We start from the raw sequence: 23828 nt of genomic DNA on the forward strand, positions 1-23828 counted from the left end.
AAAATATGGTAATATAGTATATAATTATGGTGTGAAGTTTTATAACGTATTATTTCTTTCTGAGCAGTTTTATCAACACCTTCGTAAATTTTCACAACATCGATCTTGCTTTAGACGGAGTTTCTTAGCTATTTGGTAGGTATTTATCAAAATCTTAAGCAGTAATAGTTATATAAATGTGTTTTTCTCTTCTAAGCATTATAAAAGGAACAAAAAGCATTTATTGCTATTGTCTTGTTGTATATTTTGATTTTTTCTGAGCAATATATATGCAAAAAGCTACAGAAACATGCTCAGTAGCAAAAAGTTTAAACATAAACCCGGTTTAGTGGCAATGTGTAAACGCCAAAGACATAAAACACAAAATCACAAACAAGAAACATAGAACAGCACAAGACTCTACAAACAGCACAGTGCATAAATACTATATATATATATAAATAATTGGTATGTTTATCAAGAATTGTTAGGTACCGCCTTGGAACGGTCAGTAAAATGTAAATTCACTTGGGGTTTAAACCAGTTTATGTGCACAAACCTCACTCTTATCCCACAAATTCTTAATAAAGATAAAACGCAAAAGGTAAATCTTATCAAAGTATGCATTGACTTGAGGAAACTTATCAATAAAACAAATAATAATAAAAAAACGAAAAGGTAAACCCCAAGTACTTCAATGATTAGAGATCCCAACTCTATCTGCAGACGGAGGGAACCTATGACGAAAAGTGTTCATTTATAAGAGACATATTGTGATTTGATACTCAAATAATAGAGACCGTTGGCATTTCAATTTTTAATCAGAATATGAAATAATTGCTTTGAATCTCCAGTAAAAGACGACAGACATAGCTGATTAGTTAGAAATAAGATGCATAATTAAGGCAATATATTACAAGACACGTTCCGGAATTAGTGTGAACTAAACTGACAATCCTTAACTTGACATTTACATCAATTATTTTAATTTCTCTACAGGTATTGTAATATCAATCTTGGTTTAAAACATCTCGAATTGCGAAGGTCATTATAAATATTATTTTAAAAAGGGAATTTAGTGACCGTTGGTCTTAAGTAAGCTAGAATGGCCATCATACTTGACTGTAATTTATCTGTAAAACGAACACTTTATGATTGTTTGAACTTTCGACAATACATGAAGCCATGGCGACACTCTTTCAAGCAAAACGCATGTATCAAGTCAATACATACTCAATCATAGGCGCTACATTACTCGCATAAAGGACACATTGTCACTAAACCGACCACAATGCTTACTCATGAACAATAAGATTTCAAACAACGGTGGGAAATGTTTCGCTTTCATGAACTCATGGACAATGAGAAATTATATGAGAAAACCTACTCGACGATAAATATTTACATTCCTATCATTTGTTATAGACAACAATACTCCCTTTACCTGACCACATATAGCATTATAATCGGCTCTCTTTTAACAGAATTTAATCAATTTAACTTTTATAAATCAAAACAATATTATGATAACATAGCATGTATAATGCATCATCAATATTGCTTCCAAAGTTGGTAAAATCGTGACAAATCTCATAAATGAAAATGTCACAACTTGAGCATTGCAACACTTGCTTTGTAAATCAATCATTTAAAAAAAATATATTAGAAAATGTCATTTCGTGACTGTATGATTTCTATTGCCTATCAATTATATATATAATATAGTTTTATCATTATTTACCAAAATGTTTTAAAAAAATGCCGTTCATATTGTTTTATTTTTTATAGAACGGTCAACAAATAAATGTAATTGATTGATAATTGATTATTGTGCGTTCAATAAATTATTCCGAAAAGTAATGTCCAATATAAACTTCTAGCGAAAATCATAGCTAGATCTCAAATGAAGCCAACTGGCGTATTGACGATGATCGGTTGGATCCGGCACGTCCCCTCCTATTTTTAAAAAACAATATTTTTATGTCAACTCAATAAAAAATTAAAAACAATTCAAAGGGGTCCTAAGATGCACACACTCCAACGTCAACTCCTGAAACCGCCCCTTAATGTTTGTCTGATGAAACGGAAAGCAACTAAAAGAATATCACAATATATATATGATAATACGAAACAGCATTTAACAGGATTTTCTTTTCGTAAGGCTGTCTGTCAGTAGGTTATATCGAAATTGGCATCTATTTATTTGGCACATTAAGTAAAATACAGCCTCAACGTGTGAGAATAATGATAATAAATTTAAATCAAGGAAAACCTATTCAATTCCATCATGATTCACTCAACGTAGTATTTGAAATTTGAAATTGGATTTTATTTAGATATCGTATACAGATTATATTCGAAATAACGTTGTGGTAGAAATCAAACACATTTCAAGCCATTATCAGCTCATTTCGAACACGCTGTACTGTTTCTTTGTACAAAATGAATAAGATCATTTACATTTACAGAAGTTAAAGTATGATCAAGCGGATGTAGCAAAACAGGTACCAAAATAGACCAGGAGACGGATTCGGCGCTATAGCTATCTAACAGCTTACTGGTGAATTAATGGCATGAGGTGAAATGTTAACAGTCATGATAACATGTTCTGCCCCAATAATGAGCCGCCTCAATGAACACGGTCTTGAATTTCATCTGAATCAACGTCGAGTTAACCTTTGAAAAGCATCTTAATATCCCTCGTGCCAATCCATCAGAAATCTGGCATTGGTATGATTTTCTAATATGATTTAACATTACTTCACAATTGCGTTATATGATAGTGAACTGTAATTCCGTCCTCTTTCCGATCGCCAACATTTTTTCTCATGAACAATTGTGATATATGAATATTCTTTAAAATACACTTTTGGTTCATTTTCTCTGTCCAAATGTTAGCCAATCCTCAAAGACATTATTCATTTATGAACATTACACGATGTTGAAAATATTGTTTCAATGTAAAACTTATTCAATATTGAATATTACTTTGAAGCAAAATAGTCCTGCAACAGGATTATATAACTAAAAATACATGTAGTCTTTGAAGTCAGTATTACTTTATATCCTCTGATTTGAATATTGTCAGAATATATCAAGCCTTCTCTGCTAATATTCAAAACACTTTATTTGAAATATCAAAAGGACTAAGAAGTGAGATAAACTACACAATTGCCTCCTGTTTATAAATGCTCAAATATAGTCCAATGAAAAGTACACCTCGTTTAGGTAAATGGCCAGGTTACACCACTCACGACGGCCACAAACAACGCAAACGTCAAGGTTATTTGTATGTTGAGAAACGTAGCCTAAGAACTAAAGTATATAAGCAAACAAAACCTACGGTTATTACACGCCTCTGTCAGTGACAAACCATGTTCGTAAAATTGACTTCTGATAGATAATGGTTTCTTCACTAGATCGTCGGCATTACAGTATATCATTTGACCCATAAAGAAATGACGACGAACCCGCGAATGAGTCCCATCTGATAATGTTTTGTCTTTATACATACTGAAATGGTGGGAATGGTTTCTGAGAGCTGCGTATATGTCATCCATCGCAGGTCACACAGCATTTTTAGTCCAACATTACTCTGTTGGCTCATATCCAACCAACCGACGGGGATAACTTTCATTGTTTCACTTTAACAATCGTCCAATTTCCACTGGGGAAAGTAACAGGATCAAGCCATGATACAGCCGTTATACGGCAATTACAAACCTTTATACTCTCAAAGGAAGATGGGGAAGCAGGTAATTTTAGAGCGAAACTGATTTCGTTTAGATTAAGGATAGGGTCATACCTAGAACTCTACATAACCCTAATTTACTATGAAGCTCGTTTAAGTAAATTGTATGTGTTGCCTTCGTTGCAAGAATAACATATGTGACATTCTTGATATATATATTACGTGATTAGTAATAACCTGAAGCCTACAGTCAAAAGCCGATTAGTCATACATTTAAACGAACACCCTGTTTAGATTCAAAATGAAATGGCCAAACATCCAGTATTCGAGGAACACAAAACGCCACAAAACAACAAAGACCACTGATAAACATTGACCGCCGGGGAACAGTCAGCGAAGATGGGGCCTTTAATTAAGAAATATATTTATGCTTTAATCGTTCATTGTTTAATTAAGAGTTTTAACATTACCTCTTAAAATTTTTAACATGATTGTATATTATTCAAAACCATAGTCCAGATCAAAACGATATCTTAATCCCCAGACTTTCCGGTTGTAGTGAACTGTTAGTGAACTTGAATATTGGAAACAAGGTGTTTTACTTAGCGCCCACGGAGGCCAATGGTTTGTTTTCACCTCAGTAGATGTGTTCAATAAAGAAGCTGGGAAAGTATTAAGTTTTAACTTTCTTGATTACATACGGAATCAAAAGAAATCACGATAACTGATTAATTGCAAAAAGTAGGAAATTCGTAGTTTTCAATTCGAAATGTGCTTATAACTACTTGGCAACATTTGTCTTCATACAGAATGGGGGGGAAATGTGATAGGACTGGCTTGTAATATTTCGCAAATAGAGGGATATTAGAAAAGGCCAATGGTTGTTTCTAGAATGACGGTGGATCATTTTACCGATAGAGGATTTCATGAATTAGCATTGAATGTGAATCAGAACAAGCTAACACATCGCTAGAGATAGTTCAGTGTGACGGAGTCCGAAGGGACACCGTATTCTGACTATTAATCCGATCGAGTTGCGAATCAGTTGTTTTGATTGGATTTGCCAAGGTAAGGTCGGATGAGTTTAACAGTATCCCACTGGATTAAATTTGATTTTTTTTTACATTCGATGTAATTTATTTGGATATGAAGTATACTTCATTTTATTAACGGGGCATTTTTTATGTTTAATTTGTTAATACAGTACTGTTTTCAATTGATTTGAATGGTTTTAAAACAAAATAAAATTGCTTTTTTGCAGACAATTAGGTCTGGTCTCAATTTACAAAGCATAAACAATTGCGCACTTATTTGCTACGTCAAGAGAATGATTCATTGTATTTTACAAACATGATGCTTGATTAAGATGCACGGGAAATAAGGAAAATTAGTTGCAAAAATATTATTTAAAATATGTGAAAGAATTCCATTCATCTACTTTGGTATTAGTAGGGAAACTTTTTAGTTAAGTTTTAAATTCTTTAAACAAAACGTAAAAAGGAGAAATATATACATATTGTTTAATGCAATGAAAGAACATTTACAGTAGTATTATTTTTACGTTACGTTTACGTTACGTTGGTTTATTGTATCATATTGCAGCGAAGCTGAAAACAATCATGTACAAGTATACGGCCAGTCCCCCGGCGAATGTGTTTATGCATACTGGCTTAGATCAAACAGTTAAAATTCCGTATCTACGTTTTTAACACGGGGTTATCACATACATGCTATCATTTGAAATAATTTATTGCCATATATACAATACGCATTTGAAAAATAAGTGTTGATAAGTACAGAATATGTTAGTTTGATAATGATTACAAACATTTAATAATAATTAATTGAATGTGGTAATATAATTAAAATACACTGAGTATTAAATAAGTTAGGAAATGGCAAATTTAATATTGTAAACACAAAACAGAACAGAACAAAACGTTTATTTAACATTAGCAAAATTAGCTCACCGTTATAAAAAAAACATACATATTAAATAGTGCATGCATGGATGAACAAAACGCTAACCTTATAGTATTCACAATCAAGTAACACAATATTGAAAAAAACTAAAGCTCATATAACAGTTCTGTATGTGAGGAAGTCTTCAGGAATGATTCATATTACCCAAGTCTCTTATTTTAACAGCTTTGGCACAGGAAAAAGATGATATTGTAAAAAACGTGTATTATCATATTTAGCAACAATATAAGTTTTATCATACTCGGATTACTGACATAATATCTAGAAATACCAGCCTGCCTTATTTCATTATGATATATGCATATATCATAATATAGCATTGAACATGCTAAAACTGTATCGCTCAATAAATAATTGAAATTTGGCTAGCTCTCCCTAAAGTGAAAATGAAATAGTAGAGCGTTTGAGGTTTAGAACAGCTTGCAATTCTATGTACCGTTTCTATCACCTCCGTCTGAATATAACCACATAACTTTGAATTTCAAAAAGACAAAACAAATTAGTCAAATAGATAAAACGTTATATCAATAGGGACCTGGTTATACTTAAGCAGGGCCTTAAGTGATTTCGGAAGCGAAATGCATTGCCCGCCTTTGTGCTAGCTGCCTGCATTAAAAATTCACCACTGACAAATACAATACCGAGGTAGTTCGACGGTTTGACACTGTCAAAATATTGATCATTACACGTCCTCTTATAATATCATGTTTAGCTATACGTCTACCTTTTCTAAACACCATTATCTTAGTTTTTTCCACAATTACCGTCACATTCCATTTGCTAAAATAAGAACTTAAATTATCTAAAGATTCTTGTAACCTCTCCCTCGACTTGACAAAATAGCTGCATCATCTGCAAACAACAATAATTTCACTGAGATCTCGTCAATTGTGAGACTTTTATTTAGGTTTTGTTCCAATTGTAGCTCGATATTATTGAGGGAGAGAGAAAAGCAAATCGGAAAGGTTATTTTCCCTTGAATCAGGCCAATATTACTGACAACGAAATCTGACAATTTAGAAACTATTTTATGCACATTTTGACCTAACTATACATCGACCGAAACAGGGACAAAAGCTTTCCATCAGCATCAAGTTTGAATTTTTCTTCTTTCCCAATTGCCTTTGTATGAGAGAGTTGATAATACATACCGGAAGAACCGTACTGTAATTCCTTTTAAAGCCAAATTGAGCAATAATCAGAATATCTTGCTCGTTAGCCCACTATTTAAGGCCGTCATTAAGTATAACTGTAAATGATACTACAATAATTATTAGGATCAGATGCATATCCCTTGTGTATACTGCCACATTGTGAAAAAAGCACTCTTTCACACAAAATAGAATTCATTAGCAAACAATAAAAGAATATTGATTTCCACAAAAAACAAAAGAACAAATTAAAGTGAAAAGTAGATTTATTTTACGTCATAATGATAAAAATGTAACGCAAGGCGACGAACATATTTGCAGTTTTTAAAAAAACAAACTATTTCATGCATATTGGGTTAGAAACCAATGACTTTTTCTTTTTCGAGGCAATAACAATTTCTAACACAACATGAATAAGTTCGAGATATATATTAGTCTAAAACATGTTTCCCGCATTTTCAATATTGAAATGAAAGTGCATATTATTTCAGGAAAGTGCATGAGCTAAATGAGTTGTAAAATGATGCCTCTTTATAAAATAATGTAACACTTTATCCGATACATCAACTGAAGTAAGTGGTCCAGTGCTTTATAAAAGACTTTAAATGATAGAGTAATATTGGTAAAGTACACCATTTATGTTCAATGAAAGAAAAAAAAATGGTTGCAATTTCGCCATTGCCAAATGTGCATCCTAGCAAATTGTTGGAGATTATCGCTGAAATGCGATTAAACATACTGAAGTATTCGATTAAAAAGCTTTTAGTCTAAACATTTGAGATCTGTCTACAACATTATCAACATAACATGAATTGCCATTGAGACAGGTCGATGTAAATGTAGAAGACCACCTCAGGTGCAATGCAAACCGTTGTAAATGGTTCTAATATTGATGTTTCTTTTTTCGTGTGATTGTGTCACTTCAACTAAAAAGCTATGTGATTTATGCACATGTCATTCAGTCCAAAAACATTTCGATATTCATGCTATTTCATGATTTGGTGATCCTGCGTACGTGACCTGCTTGACTTTAATTAACAATGAAATTGAAATAACAGTTAAACTTGTTCAGAAATGTATGCCAGAATCTAAAAACAATGAGCATATCTAGTTTCCATTTTTGTCGTTATGGTACCAAAAAGGAATATTATCGTGTTGTTCGTATTGGTTTGATGTTATCGTCAATTGTCATGGAAAGTTTATTATGTTAAAGAATATGAGGTCTGCAATTGAATATAAATGCCCAAAAATAATTTAAATGGTTCTTATCCTGTTATGTTTCATTCATAACTTAATGCATAAGGGCCTGGCGTTAAATTCACAGTGGTGCAATTTTAAAACAGAGTATCAATGTTTGTTGTTGGTTCGGGACAGACAAATCCTTTTAAAATTTGTTTTAATATCAAAGTGTTAGAAATTTTAACATTAGAAATAGCAACGATATAAACAGAAAAGAAACTATTGCTTAACAATTAAATTAATGCTTTGAATTAACCTAAACATAATGATTATGATAGTTTAAACGGTATTGACGGCACCCCGAAACGGTAGCCGAAATATGAATGAGTTTATTTACGATCTACTGAATGTCATTTATCTGTTTCTTCTGGGTTGTACCCCAATTGTCTTCAAGTCATTGGCTTAGTGCATATGTTTTTCATTCGGAAAACAATCTGTTTGTGAAAAGCCATTTACTACCCGCGCGTGTTTCTGAATATCCTGATTTGTGTTTCACTTGTGATATTTTAGAATCCTCTTGCCTGTATGCTCTAAAACTATTTGAAGTAAACCCTTTAGAATATCAAATGACAACAAATGTTCATACGTTATGTCAGATTATTCAAATTAGACAAATACCGTAAAATAGAGTGTCATTAAGCAATATGAGATAGTGTATTTTTCTAAATTGAAGTAAATTTTTAGGAACTAGAACATTACTGAAAAACGATAAAATAAGACATATCCCCAAACCAAGCACAATTTTGGGCAATGAAGGAGATAGTAACATGTCAAAAGAGAGTTCATCACAACCATATGCACATCACTCATATTGCAAACATTGTCTGAAATGTTAGTTTACAGGTTCATTTTAATGCAAACTCGAAAAAGAACTTGAATAACACAAGAAAATAGTTTTTAGAAAGGTTGGGTAAATGGTGTCAAAGCTCTTTTGTTCTTTGGTTTATTGTTTTTTATTAGCCAATGGAAGTTTATATTCCAAACAAAAATACGTACAGGCCGTTACTTCGATTTTTTTCTTGGTAAGGTTAACCTATGACGAAAAGTGTTCAGCAAAATTTCAAAATTCTAATGTAGTCGATAGCTGCATATGTGATGGGCAAAAATAATTCAAAAATAAATCATTTAGGCGATTTTTAGTATGATGTAAGAATAAGGCGTACTCCGACATTATTACCCCGCTACATCATATGGAATCGACCAGAATGCAAACTAATATATCTTGATTGATTTATGGCATACCCATATTGCTTTCTGAATTCGACATCGGAGATTTAATCAAGAACAGTAGAAAAGCTATGAATGAACAACACTCTATTGTTTTAGCTGATATTTTTATACCGCATATGTATTTATGATTTAATTGCAATTTTTCGCATTGTTATATTTTTTCATACATGGATTTCGAATCGAATGATTTCTTTTGTTTTGTATATTGTATTTCTCTTCATATTCAATGTTTGATCTTAAACTCTTTTTGTATGACGAGAGGTTATATAGACTAAGTCAAAACACAATTTCTGTTCAGTTCTATTGGTTTTTCGTTCATTGTTAACTTGCTTCTAAACAGGTTTTTTTGTAGATGCTTGGCTACTGGGCTTGTTCGCGTAGTTTTAATTATATTACTGATTATTATTCGCTGTGTTCGGTGATTTGAAGCTAATTCAGAGTCAAAAATTATACTACAGTCCAAACCCCTTGGCTTGAACTCATAGGGACCGGCAAAAATAGATGGAGTATCGGAAAACTCAAGCCAAGCGGGAATACCTACATTCAGAATAAAAAATTCGGTCATATACATCCAGTTCGAGCCAATAAGGAATTCGAACAAAGCGAGTTCGAGCCAACTGGGTTCGACTGTATTACTAACTGATACTATTGAAATGATTTTTCTTGTACTTGTTCAATCTCGTGAGCAAACATAGGACATATATGACCTTGTGTTTGGAGCACATTGACCGACGGACCTTGAGGTTGAAGTAAGAATCGGACAAAACACATAAATGGAGAGGCCATTTCAATCATTCATCTATTTAATAATCGAAATTGATGTATGTTACTACTTTTTGATAAAAAGTATGATAAACAATAATTAGCAAAATGCATTAAACACTGACTTTCCAGTTCAATTTACACATATTACAGATTGTTCAAATTTAGCATTTGCCGACTATGGCTCCCTCAAATTTGTCTGAACGCAGTCGTATACGTATATAGTCGATAAAGAGTCCTACGGATCAGGAATGGTCCTGAGATGTCAGGCAAACATTCCCGACAGCCGATTTTGTCTAGTTGGACTCCAATAGTGACATTGTCGTAACAGATTATGCTATATCGTATCAAAATACTGTCTTGTCTTGTCATGACGGTGTACTGTGAAACGGAAATGATCGGGAAAAAAATTAATTCATGTTCATCCCGATTAACTCCAGATTTCGTCCAAATCTTGCGGATGTCATTCATTCATTCAACATGTTGAAACAACTAATCTTTTTTCACATCTTATATTTAAACACTAATAATATTCTTTCAGTGTGTTATTCCCTAGATATAATGTCTTTGGCAAAAGCGGTGTATAAAATGAATGTGTACGGCCATCACAAAATGTGACATACATAATACAACATATACAGATAACTCAAAGTGTGAAAAACAAGTTAGAATTAAAGAATATACAATCATCATAGCCAAACACAGTGAAAGTCACTTATTAACTTCAATCCTCTTTGAACAATGTGTTTTCAAAGCTGTTTTATCAGATATATATTTTCAATGGAATATTCCGTATCTTGGATGTTTTTGTTTTATTTTTTAATGTAGCACGTCACCTAACTCATTTTGAATATTATTAATCAACATTTGTTCGAGTAATTTATGTCAAAGAACGAAACAAAATAAAACGAGATCATAATTAAAGGATAAATTGTGTCTGGTTTTCAAATAAAGTTCATTGAAACTGATTTGCAAGAAAAAAAAAACGAAATGTGGAAGTAGTGTACAAAGATGTAAACTATACGTCTTAAAGAAATGGAAGACATCAATAAAAAGCAATAAATTTGAATTGTGTTTTTGTCGACAATAGCAAATGTCACGTCTGTGTTTCAGATAATCAGAACAGCACACATGAAAACAATTACTAAGTAACTATCATAGATAGAAACTGTTAAGATAAAAAGTATTTTTTAAACGAATGTTCTATTTACACTTGACAACAAATCACAGAATAACATAATACATTATTTTAATCGTGTGTTAGGTCATACTCAAATCAGAATTTTGTGACAGTATTATGAAACTACAGGTACAAGCCCAAACGACAAACAACACTAGTGCTATGTTTATAGGAAACAATGATATTAGCCATAGATGAAAAATTACCCTGTGGTATGAAAATAAATAGATTTGAATACTACTATATAAATTTATATAAGATTCCTTGTTGCCACATATAGGTAACATAAATAACAATTCACCAATGCACTTTAGCCTGTGTTATAACGGCACACGTACAAAAGTAGAAAGTGTTGTCATCGGGCATCTCTCTCTCTCTCTCTCTCTTTCTCTCTCCATTTCTCTCTCTCTTGCTCTCTCTCTCTCTCTCACACACACACTCTCTCTCTTTTTCTACCTCTCCCTCTCTCTCTCAAACTAGAGTAATGTATAGTACTGACTCTGTACCAAGGGTATAACTCTTTAGCACGCCTCCAGCGTAAGAGATTCAAAGCCATTGTTTCATGACTGGTCACGCAATGACCTAATTATTCAACACCAGTCATTCTTTATTTTGTTCTTGAGTTGCGTCTATTTTCCGATTCTAATCAATAAATGAAAGAATGTAGACGTGATATATCTGTTACGGTGTTAATAGGTGACCCGAAGTGGGATATACAGGGTGTAAGAAACAATTTTCGGGTTCGATATCCGATGTATCTTAGTATGTTTTGCTTTGCCTACTTACCCGTAACTTAAAACATGTTTCTTTTGGAGTCCTTAATAGAATATCCTCAATTAGTTATTTTGATATTTATTCCAACCAGAGTTATATGCGGGCGGTATATTGCAAATGTAAATCATTTTTATTTTCTAAGTTGTCTCTAAAAACGTTTCGCATATCCGAATAATATACGAGTAATATTAATCTCGTAAAGTACATCTGTACTGGTGCTGCTGAGCTTTACGTTGCTTTCATTGTGACAATATGAGGGTTACAAACAAAACAACCATTGTTTAGCACATTTTGCACGATAGTATCGATTTAAATATCATTAAAATGTGTAATAAGATCAATCAATTTGGGCAACTTTAAAAAAACAAAATAATGGCAACTCAGGTAGTTGCGGGGCGAGTGTTTTATAATTACGGGGCAAACTATCAAATATCACACTGATGTGAGATTGGTGACATTTTAAGTAGAAATGCAACCCTTAAAATTTATGAAAAGTAATATTGTAACCCGTTTACGTCAGTGATTATTTAAGTAAAATGTTGTGTTTACGGATACATCTTTAGAAAATGTACATATGCTTTTAGAAATGATGTAATACGCTTTCCAACAAAGAACTAACGTTATGAATGTAAATGGCAATAAAAGTAATAGTTTTTAAAAAAAAGAAATATAATAATCTTACATTTCTGAAACACTTTTATCGTTTCAACTTTGGTTGATTAAAGTTGTTATGTATATTTACGTAAGTTAAACAACGGGTCACCCGATCCTGGGTAGCACATATGTTTGAGGAAAATGAAAGGAACTTCGATGGAATATCAAAAGGAAAATAATAGAATTGTATAATGTTTGAGAGTGTTTTTGATTATTTTGTATATATAATCTACATTAATTTCGATTTCGGAGTAACTTCACTGTAAGACAAATTTGTACTATGCTCACGTGTTATCTTCGATGTTATCGGTCATTTTTACGCATTTACGCCGCACATATATTGGAGATGATAATACATACTGATTTGTTTAATATTAATACGCCATAGAGGTACATATGTCCACCAAATTTGATATATACCAAACCGTATGTTATGTCATTATAATATGAATTAAAACCGGAATCTTATGTTTACATGGCGTGCTATAAAATCGCTCTGTTAACGTTAAAACATGGCAATCAAGTACTTTTTAAGAGTTAAAGTACAGATAAAAGACTCAACAAGATAAGGTTTATTGACTCTGATTCAGAGAAAAAAAGACAATATAAGCCTGTAAACTCTGTTTTTCTTGCAACTGATAGTTTCTGATAGAAACCCTGTATATCATGCATATACATGCTCTGTGTATGCATGTAATCAACTCAAGTTTGTACCCAAAGTGAAAATGAAAGCGACACAAAAACCGCAACTTCTTGAATCCATCAAAATGATTTTAAAAGAATAGGAACGATTTATTAACGACTTTAAACGAACGATGGATGAATGATTTATATCTTTTAACATATTTGTTATGTAACTTTTTCAAAGACAATTCTTCTTTGGTTTATTCCAGGTGTACTTTGTATGTGAGCCGTACGCTAGCGTTCAAGAAGAAAGACGTAAAGATGGAAAATAACACAACTTTGAATTATTCGCTGTTAGGGAATGACTCGGGGGATTCATTTACAGGTATGATGTCAGGGCATTTATTCAATAACATAATACGGCTTAAGTTAGAACAGTTACAAACATAAACTTTACAAACTTTCTTATAAGCATTATATTATAATGATTAAGTCAGTCACTTTTCTATACGGTCACCAAAATTTCTCCTTTCGCTTTTTTAAATTAAACTTCTAACAGGAATGTAGCTCGAGGAAACCTTTATCATAATTGTTGAAAATGACCAACCCATAGTATTTGTGTTTCGTTTTATTGTGTGTAATTTGTACTTCACATTCATAAATACTTCACTGTACATGGAGATTTCAAAAACACATTATTGTGATAAACGTATCAAAAAATAACATAACATAAATCAAATGTCGATATGTATTTTTATGTTTTATTTGAAAAGCCCCCTAATGCAATTAGCACCACAGAAGTGATCAAATTGATAAGCAATCACTGCATTGTTTACGCCTAAATCCCATGACGTTATTTAAATAGCCAGATTTAAATATACTAGCGAAAAAATGAAATTTATGACGAGTGTTTCATTCTTAAAGTAAGTATTTCAGCGCTGAGGAGTTACTTTTTATTAAAAAATAGCTAGTTAAGTTCACATAAATAAATTATATATTCAAAGTTGCTCATTTGTTTCCAGATCTAGGAGAGCCGGTAAATTGGGGATTTTGGATGAAGACCGTCTTAACCCCATTAATTGTGACTGCAGGAATTATCGGCAATATCCTTTCTCTGGTCGTCATGAAATCAAAAGCGTTGCGTCATAAATCTTACTCGCAGTATCTGAGTGCTCTCGCCGTCTTTGATAATTTAACGTTGATTATCCGACAAATACGATCAGTTGATGAATATTTCAAAACTAACTGTTCATCCGGGGTAATATTTCACAACTTTGATGATTTCGGCTGCAAGATATTCAATTTTACGGAACACATTTGTTATCTTATGTCATCATGGCTTATAGTTTTAATGGCTTTGGAACGACTCATTGCGGTTTGCATGCCATTCAAAAGGTTCCTAATAAGGCGAAGATCAGGGGCAACACTGGCTATTATCGCGTTATTTGTTGCCATATGCCTTAGTCAGGCATTTCGCCTAGTTATGGTCGAACAACTTGAGTCCAGAAACTGTGGAGCAAGTGACAGTTTTATCGAGCTGTACTCCAATCTTCACATCTACTTTTACCACATGACCCTGACGTTTATTCTACCGGTGACGTTTGTTCTTGTTTGTAACGGACTCGTTCTCTACCAAATATTCAAAATACGACATGAGATCAACTCGCGGGCTGAACAAAAGAATCGGCACCACCGTGCCATGCGGAAAACCCATCGAACAACGTGTATGCTTCTGACAGTTTCGTTTACTTATCTCGGGACGCTGTTACCTTTACTGACATTGTCGTTGATTCTGGACATGATTGTTAAAGCGAGGGGTCGGGACGCATATTCATTCTATGTTGCGGTGACACCATACCTTGACGTTGCTATTGTGATTTCCCTTCTTAACTACGCTGCAAATTTCTTCATTTACATTTTGTCTGGAAAGAACTTCAGATATGAGTTAAGGAAAAATTTTCACAGACAAAGAATTTCTATGAGAAGCCTTACAGTAAGAAGCACGAAGGAAACTAAGGAAGAAGTGATTCGCTTATAAACTGAGACAACTTTTGTGGTAGTAACATTAACCCAGCGAACGTGAAAAAGTCGGATATATCAAGTGTAGTTTTCTCAAGATAATGATTTTGTTGAACTGTATCATTTCTTGAAACTTTGTATATGACCTCTACGTAAGAGATAGTGATGGTTGTTTAAGAGACCACGTATAAATTCGGAACCATTGAATACCACACCATGAGTATTGTAAACATTAGTATTGTGTATACCCTAATGTTATTGTTAAATACAGTACAACGTTCAGTATTATGGTACACGTAATATTTGGGCTCAGGTAGCATGTTTGAATGAACCATTTGTGATTGTGTAGGTCATTGTATTAATTGATTGTCAATGCAAATAGATAGTGCGTACAGTTTCTTTCTCCAAATAATTCCTGCAGTTGCGCAAGTTTATCTTTTCGTCACAACGGATAGCGTACTATCGATAGTGTTATAACGAGTTGAAATTTCTAAATTCTAAATAAAATCCTTCAAAAGCATATCAAGCATCCAAAGAATGATTCGCTTTCTATGTTACTTTCAAATTGACAGTTATGCTTAACAAATATTTTATTCATAATATGATACTTAGGTTATTGAATATCCACCCGTGGTTTATTGAATATGTGTGCTAATAAAACATATCGTTATATGGTTTTGAAGTTTATAGAATCACCATCATGTGTAATGCGTTCCGCACACTCAGTAGTTGATATCTCGGCAAACCTCATAATCTATGTACTTGTATATGACATTTCCTCGAAGTATCTAATCAATTTTATGAGTACATAAAATGTTTAGAAAAAATGATATAGTTTATTTTTCTTTCATGCTTATCGATGAAGTATGGTGTTTTATCAATGTAATAACAACAGTGAAAATATCAATTAAATATTTTCACTGAAATATAATGAGATAAGATATAAACTTTTATAACTACTTTTGAAATACGGTGAAGTAACTTCCCCTTGATCAAAACAGAACACTTGACTTTGAACATGAATAGGTTGCTAAAAATATTTTGAAATTTAAAAAAAGAAGTTTCTTTTGTTTAAATCCCCATATATTCGAAAACAAAAACTGACCGTTTATAACAAAAAAAATGGAATTCCGTTTTTCAAACGTTTCCTTGAAATTTGAAGCTGAATGTTCGAACAGTTGATGTAATAACAAACCGATTACAGACGAAAACAACTGATTGAACATAAATTGAGTGTTTTATCACCGTTCAAATATAAGTTGAAATGGTTGTTGTTGTAGTACGTATGCTTCTTTTTTTCTTTTTTCCCCATATTTGTTAAAAAAAGGTGGTCTATACCGCTTAAGACATCTGCCTTCAATTTCGTATACGGCTGTGTATTTCCCGTGAAAATTCAAACAAACACAACAAACAAAAGGACCAGAAATATAAATTCGTTATAACCGGAAGTTGCATATATCTAGAATTTAATGAAGTGCAACTGCTGCAATTTACTAACATAGACAGCACATTATGGAATGCACTAGGGGCTGTTGTGTGTAATTGGTTTGGTTTTTAATCTGATTTCTTTATCCTCAAATCAATTAAGAAATCATTTCAATGTAAAAAGTTTTGCTGGAATTGCTAGATTACGCATTTATTTGCCTTCAGGACGATGTTCTATTGCGACACAGAAATATTGCCACCCAAGTAGCTTTATTGTAACTATGAGATTTTTGGACGCACACGATTCAAGGCCTTGAACAGACATTGAACACTTGGAGAATTAATATCGCATTTCGATACTAGTAAATTGTCTGACATCTTTATAGCTTTTATTTCTTCTAGAGTGTATTTTCATCTTTATTTCATCAAAATTATGAACATAACTGTCAAGCGGTCATTGAAAATTCAGATGCAAACCGATATCAACAACACCTTAGCACTTTAAAACAATCTAAAGGACTTTTTAAAGGGACAAGATACCAGATATACATTGCAAGAAAAAAAGAAAATTTGTCGAAAATGGACATAAAATAAACATCACTATATACAACGAATTGCATCGTACCTACTGATGAAACACATCGCTTACGACACATATATTTTTTGCAGTTTTTGTGCATTTTTCCAATTCGAAATTTACTCGGGTTGCCTACCACGTAAATTCCAGTATGTTTGCAAATAGCGTCGGTATATTTATCTCTACTCATAAACAGATATGACTTAACCTGGAAAAGATTATGCGCTATTATTAAACGGGAAAACACACAGGTGACACAGCAACTAGAGTGCTGCGAATATTATTTTAATCATGTAAAATGAAGTACAATCGGCAACCTAATAGCTCGCGTTAAGAACTCAGGCTTGAATGAATACGTTAGCCCCAAAAAGTACAATGCAAGCCAATTTAGTAGGAGAACGTTGCATTTAAGTGTCATTCAAAATTATACGGAATACGCACATTTGTTAATGTTTGAACATATGACGGTTTTGTGCCGAAAAAACAACACATGTAGCATATATTTCAGATGCGACACACGTAGAAATGTTTTTAAGTGCGGAATTATGCGTATAATAACATTGTCAGTAACTATTAACAGCGCATTATCTTACTTTGACCGAATCACGGACATTGCTCATTGAGAGTACTCCAGGCTGATCAGAAAATACGAAGGCCGTTAAAATACCAGCCAGATAACGGTGCATCTGTTATCAAATCTGCATGGCTTTTATAAAGATGCACTATTACTCAAAAATAAGATTTAACACATTTAATTCAATTGTTTTTAATATACCAAAAAGGATGAACAAATGTCGAAAACAAGCTCTTATGGAGAAAACCGTGTATAATTAGTTGGATTAAAGTATTTATTTAGATAAATTGTACAAGTGAGAATATACAAACATTATGCATGAGCAATCACATACATTGAAAACATCAGATACAAGTAGACTTTAAGGCTTTAAAAATGTCACAAAAACGTTCCTGATATATTTTCCTTCATCAATGGCAAGACAGTAGATTGGGAGTAGAATCTTTTTGAATGAACTTAGACTCAAAAAGGGTTTGGAATTCGTTCCTTCGCAAGATATTAAAGATGTGATTTTGTAGGATTCATTCTAAAAGTTGGGAAACTCTACATGACTGGAGTTATTAGATAAAAAGCTCTTGAAGGGGATGAGATAGTTTCATTGCTATTTTCTTTTCTGAACCAAGCTATTTACAAAACCAGACACTGTTGCCTTTCCGATCGTTTGGACCTTGATGGAGTCAATGACATCTTGATGTGATATATCACATTCATGCATGGTGACGTTTAAGAATCTTGAGCATTAATGTTATAGCTGAATAACTGGAATCCTAAAACTGTTTTGATAGCGAATGTTATCAAATACCAGTACGCGAAAACAACGTGAAAGTATTCTGTAAAAACTATATTTTTTCGCAAAACCGCATACCATATTCTATACAGTGTCCTAACCCGAAGGTTATCAACTGAGATCTTTATCACATTTTTGTTGAAGTTGTGAAAATAAAGCCGAAACGAAAAAAAAGAATAAGATCACTGTTAATTACGCGTGAGAATAACTTACTGCCAAATGCTATATTTATCAACATAATTCATTATTTTGTCAGAGTCAACGGTAACAGAACACAATTTAAAAAGATCTAACGCGTTTTAAACATAAGTGTTTATTCTGGCAGAGTTCCCATAACGAATTCACAATCAATGTTATAAGTAAATACAAAGTTGATTAGAATCGAACAATTCTATACGTGACGTTAACTTTAGCACTGTAATAATAAAACATTACATAACGTAATATATTCTAATTTGAAAATATACTAAGTCCATATGTCAAACACAACTGATAAAGTTAGTCGTCAAATAAGCGTGCTGCTCTATGCGGTAACAACATCAGTCTAGATAACAATTAAACATGTGATTGAAATTGTGTGTGTGTGTGTGTGCGTGCGCGTGCGCGTGCGTGTGCGTGTGTGCGCGTGTGTGCGTATGCGTTAGCGTGTGATACGCAAAAGATATCAACGTTAAAGGCCGCGGGTGTTTAACTGTTGTGTTGTTTTTTTATACCGAATTCTTTAGTGATATCAAGATGCATTCAGCAACAAGATTCTTTTCTTTTTCAAAATAACAAATCGTCATTTCAATATGTTAAACAAGATAGTGTTGATTTGGATTATAGAAGGATTGTGTTGCTTATATCGTGGACCAATGCAATCATTTGAGTATGGATTTTGATATCAAATTTGACAGATTAATTTGTTTAACTTTAATACGCTGTAAAGTAACAGTATTAACATCGGAGAAATTCTACAAAAGCCATATGCTTCTTCCTAGCTTCTGTTTATAACTAAAACTCAATGTTAACCTAGATCGATATCAAAATCAATTCACTTATACAATAACTGAAATGAAGAACTTTAACTTATGGTACAGTTATATGACTTTTCAAATAACATATTTTTTTTTATTTTTTTTACTCGTATACTTCAAAAATCTTCAACATCAAATACGCATAAGCGACAAGTTTGATATTTCGAGAAAAAAAAGACAAAAATATTGAAAATAAACATTGTTTTTTGTAGCCCTGTATTCATCGGTTCTCCCTTCGATTGTACTTCGAACACAATTTCATCTTATTAAGGATATTTGGACATTCTATTTTATTCCTTTTACCCTCATTATTATAAGTGCAATGTATGAGGTGGAATAATTCGTTTCATCATTGCTTTTTGTACTTTAAACTCGGGGATAATTTCAAGTACATTGTAAATGTGAGAAAGAAAATGTTAATGTGATAAACGTGACAAAAGCGACCGATCAGGAACAAGTATGCTGTCTAATTAATCTCTTTGTATATGTGTTAAAATGCAATAAATGCAATCCGATGCACAAAACGCACGAAATTAAAATAAATCAGGGCGAGTTTGCTTAATCCCGATCGGTAATGCTATTTACGAAAATAAATATACCATTCAAATATTTCAATTTTAGAAAGGTTTACATTTTATACTCATTTTCAAGTTGGTTTTGCATTTTGTTATCGTAACGCCTTCTTTGTAGAGACAAATTATCATTATCGCTGGGGGTCTAATATATTCTGGCCAATGTCGTTAATTTTGGAAACAAACAATATTAAAACCGTAAATCTGAGGTATACATATGGCATCCACTCAACCTAAAACTATATTGCTGTTATTTCGTATTTGAGTGAATGCTTCTTTTGAGAATCGATGGAATGTAAACGATAGGTTTTGACAACTTTGGATAACTTTTCCCTAAATGCTATGTAGAGAATTGAAACGCATAATTTGTTTTGTACAATCGCCATCGAAGATAAGTAAGCTGCAAGAAGGATTTGTGTTTTGTACTTAGAATGGAATAGTTGTGTTCTTTTAGTTAGTTAACGACACTCGACCTTTGCATTCTTCGTATTTAATGTGAGATTGTGTTTATTTAAAAAATATAACAAATCGTCATTTTAATGTGTAACACGTGATAGGGTAGTGTGTTTTTATCGTATAATGATTTTGTTGCTGCTATCGCAAATAAATGCCATCAGTTTTGTGGATTTCGAGATTACTTGAGACAGACTGATTTGTTTAATTTGAATACGCTATAAAGTTACAACAATAACCATCGGAGGAATTCTGCAAGAGCCTTATGCTACTGCCTAGGTTTTCGGTCTAAAACTTGAATTCATTGTTTACCAAGCTCAATATCAAACTCACTCTGTACACGTTTAACCTGGCGAACTTTGTGTTAGTTAAAAGTACTGACAAAAAAAAAATCAACGCGATATAATTTTATTGACTCTAGTTTGGACATTCTAAGCAACTAAATTTTTGCGTCGGATTTAAGAAGTGTTTGCCTAGATAATTTGCTTTTCAAATGTGTCGGCATACACTCGTCTTGAAAACATTGTTTTAAGGGAATTCTCATGAACACTAAGGTAATGAAGGTAACTTACCTCTCAAATTTTAAATGATACTTTCAGAAAACAAAAAAAGAGTTCAAGAATTTGACCGAAAGATATAGATCAAGTTAAAAAAGCTTGTGTTATTGTTATATGACATTTCTAGTAACATCTACATTTTGATTTCTTACTGCTGTACGTTAACGTGTGTTCATCAAACAATAAAAGTGTGAACGACTAGTAAATATTTGTTTGGAAAGTAATAGTCAATAAACATATATTAATATCCATATATACTTGGTCACCCCTTTCGATTTTAAACTTTGAGTCTATGTGAAAAACTTAATGTTGTCTTATTCAGGAAAATTGGACGATCCATTTTATAGTGTAAAGTTAAATGCTTCGTTTCATCATTTCTATTGGTACTTCACACTCACGGATAGTTTAAAGAACATTTTAAATGTGAAAGAGAAATCATTAATCTGATCATCGTCACAAAAGTTACATATCGGGAACAAAATTGTTATATAATTAATTTCTTTTATAAGTCTTATCCAGTAATTAAATGCAATCCGATGCACAAAGCGCATTTAATTGAAAATAAATCCGGGCAAAGTTTGCCTCCTAATCCTCTTTCAGTTTTGCAACTACCAGACAGAAAAAGACCATCCAAATATATCCATTTCAGAAAAGTTCACATTTAATACGTGCTTTCCAGTTGGTTTGCATTTTGTTATCGTAGCGTCTACTTTGTAGAGATATATTTATCGTGTTCACTGGGGGTCTGATATCTACTTGTCAATGTCATTAGTTTTGGAATCAAATAATCTCAAAACAATTTATTAAAGGTATCCATATGGCACCCAATCAACTATACTGCTATCATTCCGCAATTGAGTGAATGCTTCTTCTGATATTCGCAAGTATTTGTACGATATGTTTGACAAACGCATACTATGCGATTAACTTTTCCTGAAATGATTTAAAAATAATTTTTACGCATAGTTTGCTTTGTACAACAATACATCGACATCAAGGATATGTCATTGCAAAGAAAGTGAGTGTTTTTGTGCTACGAATGACACTACGGTGGATAATTAAAGACACTCGACCTTGACGTTTTCATATTAAACGTGAGATTGTGTTTATCCTAAATTTGGTTATTATCTAAGTAGCTAGGGATTTTCAATTGATGGCCTTCAATTGTTCCAATTGTTTTTGACAGTTTTAAGTTTTTTTCTATCTTTTTAATTACTCTTAATATTGACTTGACTGCCCTACAAATATACCAATAATAATTATTACCTTTAATTGTTTAGCTTTATATATTTACAATCTAGGCACAGACTGTGTGACATAAAAAGTATTATTAATTCCGCAGACGGAGCTATAACATCTGATTAAGTGCAACGAAATGACAATTATGTAATTATATGTTAATGTTGAACATGGTAATGACCTTATTTTAGAATATTACTCTTTAAGGCTGCATGATGTTGAACGTCATTAAACAATGGCCAATAGAAGAACAAGCACAGTCGCTAAACTGTTAAAAAAACTGTTGAAAGGCACATGGCTAAGCCTTATACAGAATGAACGAGAGGCAAATAACGCACAGACGACATAGACAGATTACAAATGATTCATACTAATTTTATAAATTAATAACATTTTCATTCTGTTTCACTACCATATTTTTTCTCTTTGGACATTTACAACACAATCATAGATACTATCAATATAGTTAACACAGTTCCGAACGGCACAGAGCCTGTAAAAATTGAGTTTAGGTTGAAGACAATCTTAACACCGATCGTGGTGACTGAAGGAATTATCGGCAACATCCTTAATTTGGTCGTCCTAATATCCAAAAACCTGCGTGCTTTAACTTATTAGCAGTATGCGTGATGTAGTAATCGTTTGACACTCTTACACTCACTATTAGGGCAATAAAATCAGTTGCTGACTATTGACATGAAATTTCTTCTCAGGGGTAGTACATTTCTAGGACGACTAAAGATGCGAATAATTCAATTTCATGGAGCTTATTTGTTATCTGATAACCTCATGGCTTATCGTTACAATGAGAGCTTCATTTGCTATTACAATTTTTGTTTGTTTAAATTTGGCATGCAGTGTGCCGCGGTAAAATTGAACTCGAACGAAAAGATACTGAACACTTGATATCGTTTTGATCGGTATTTAATGTCCCTTATCTTATTTTACCACATACTTTTTTAATTACTTTTACGTTCATTTTCGCTTGCAATAAGCTTGTTCTTTACCAATTATTCTAATGAAAATGACACAGAATCAAAAGCGGATTGGCCGAAAGAATCGGCACTACCTTCCGATACGGACATTACACAAAACAATTGGCATGTTTCGGACTCTTCCGTTGTAGGCTACATGTAGACTCAAAATCGAATAATTATGTGTGTCATATTATCCACAGTGCGGCATGGAAGTGATATTAATTGGAAGAAAAGTGTTTTTGTAATTGGATAAGTTTACTGACAAAAATGGTACTTATGAAATGCATTATGTGATGTGTAGTTTAATTCCCTTATTTTATGTGTTTATATTGAAATGAATTAAGCAACCATGTTTTATTTGTTGC

At 32.7% G+C, this 23828-nt stretch overlaps 1 protein-coding gene across 1 annotated transcript; it reads left to right on the forward strand.

Moving 5' to 3' along the window:
- Positions 1–13155: 13155 nt before the first annotated feature.
- Positions 13156–15305, forward strand: LOC128215201 (growth hormone secretagogue receptor type 1-like). Its single transcript, XM_052921909.1, has 3 exons — positions 13156–13166; positions 13537–13652; positions 14290–15305. Exons 1-3 carry the CDS (start codon positions 13156–13158, stop codon positions 15303–15305), a joined length of 1143 nt encoding a protein of 380 aa, XP_052777869.1.
- The last annotated feature ends 8523 nt before the right edge of the window (positions 15306–23828 follow it).

This window comes from Mya arenaria, chromosome 13 (genome assembly GCF_026914265.1).
Source record: "Mya arenaria isolate MELC-2E11 chromosome 13, ASM2691426v1".
NCBI lineage: Eukaryota > Metazoa > Mollusca > Bivalvia > Myida > Myidae > Mya > Mya arenaria.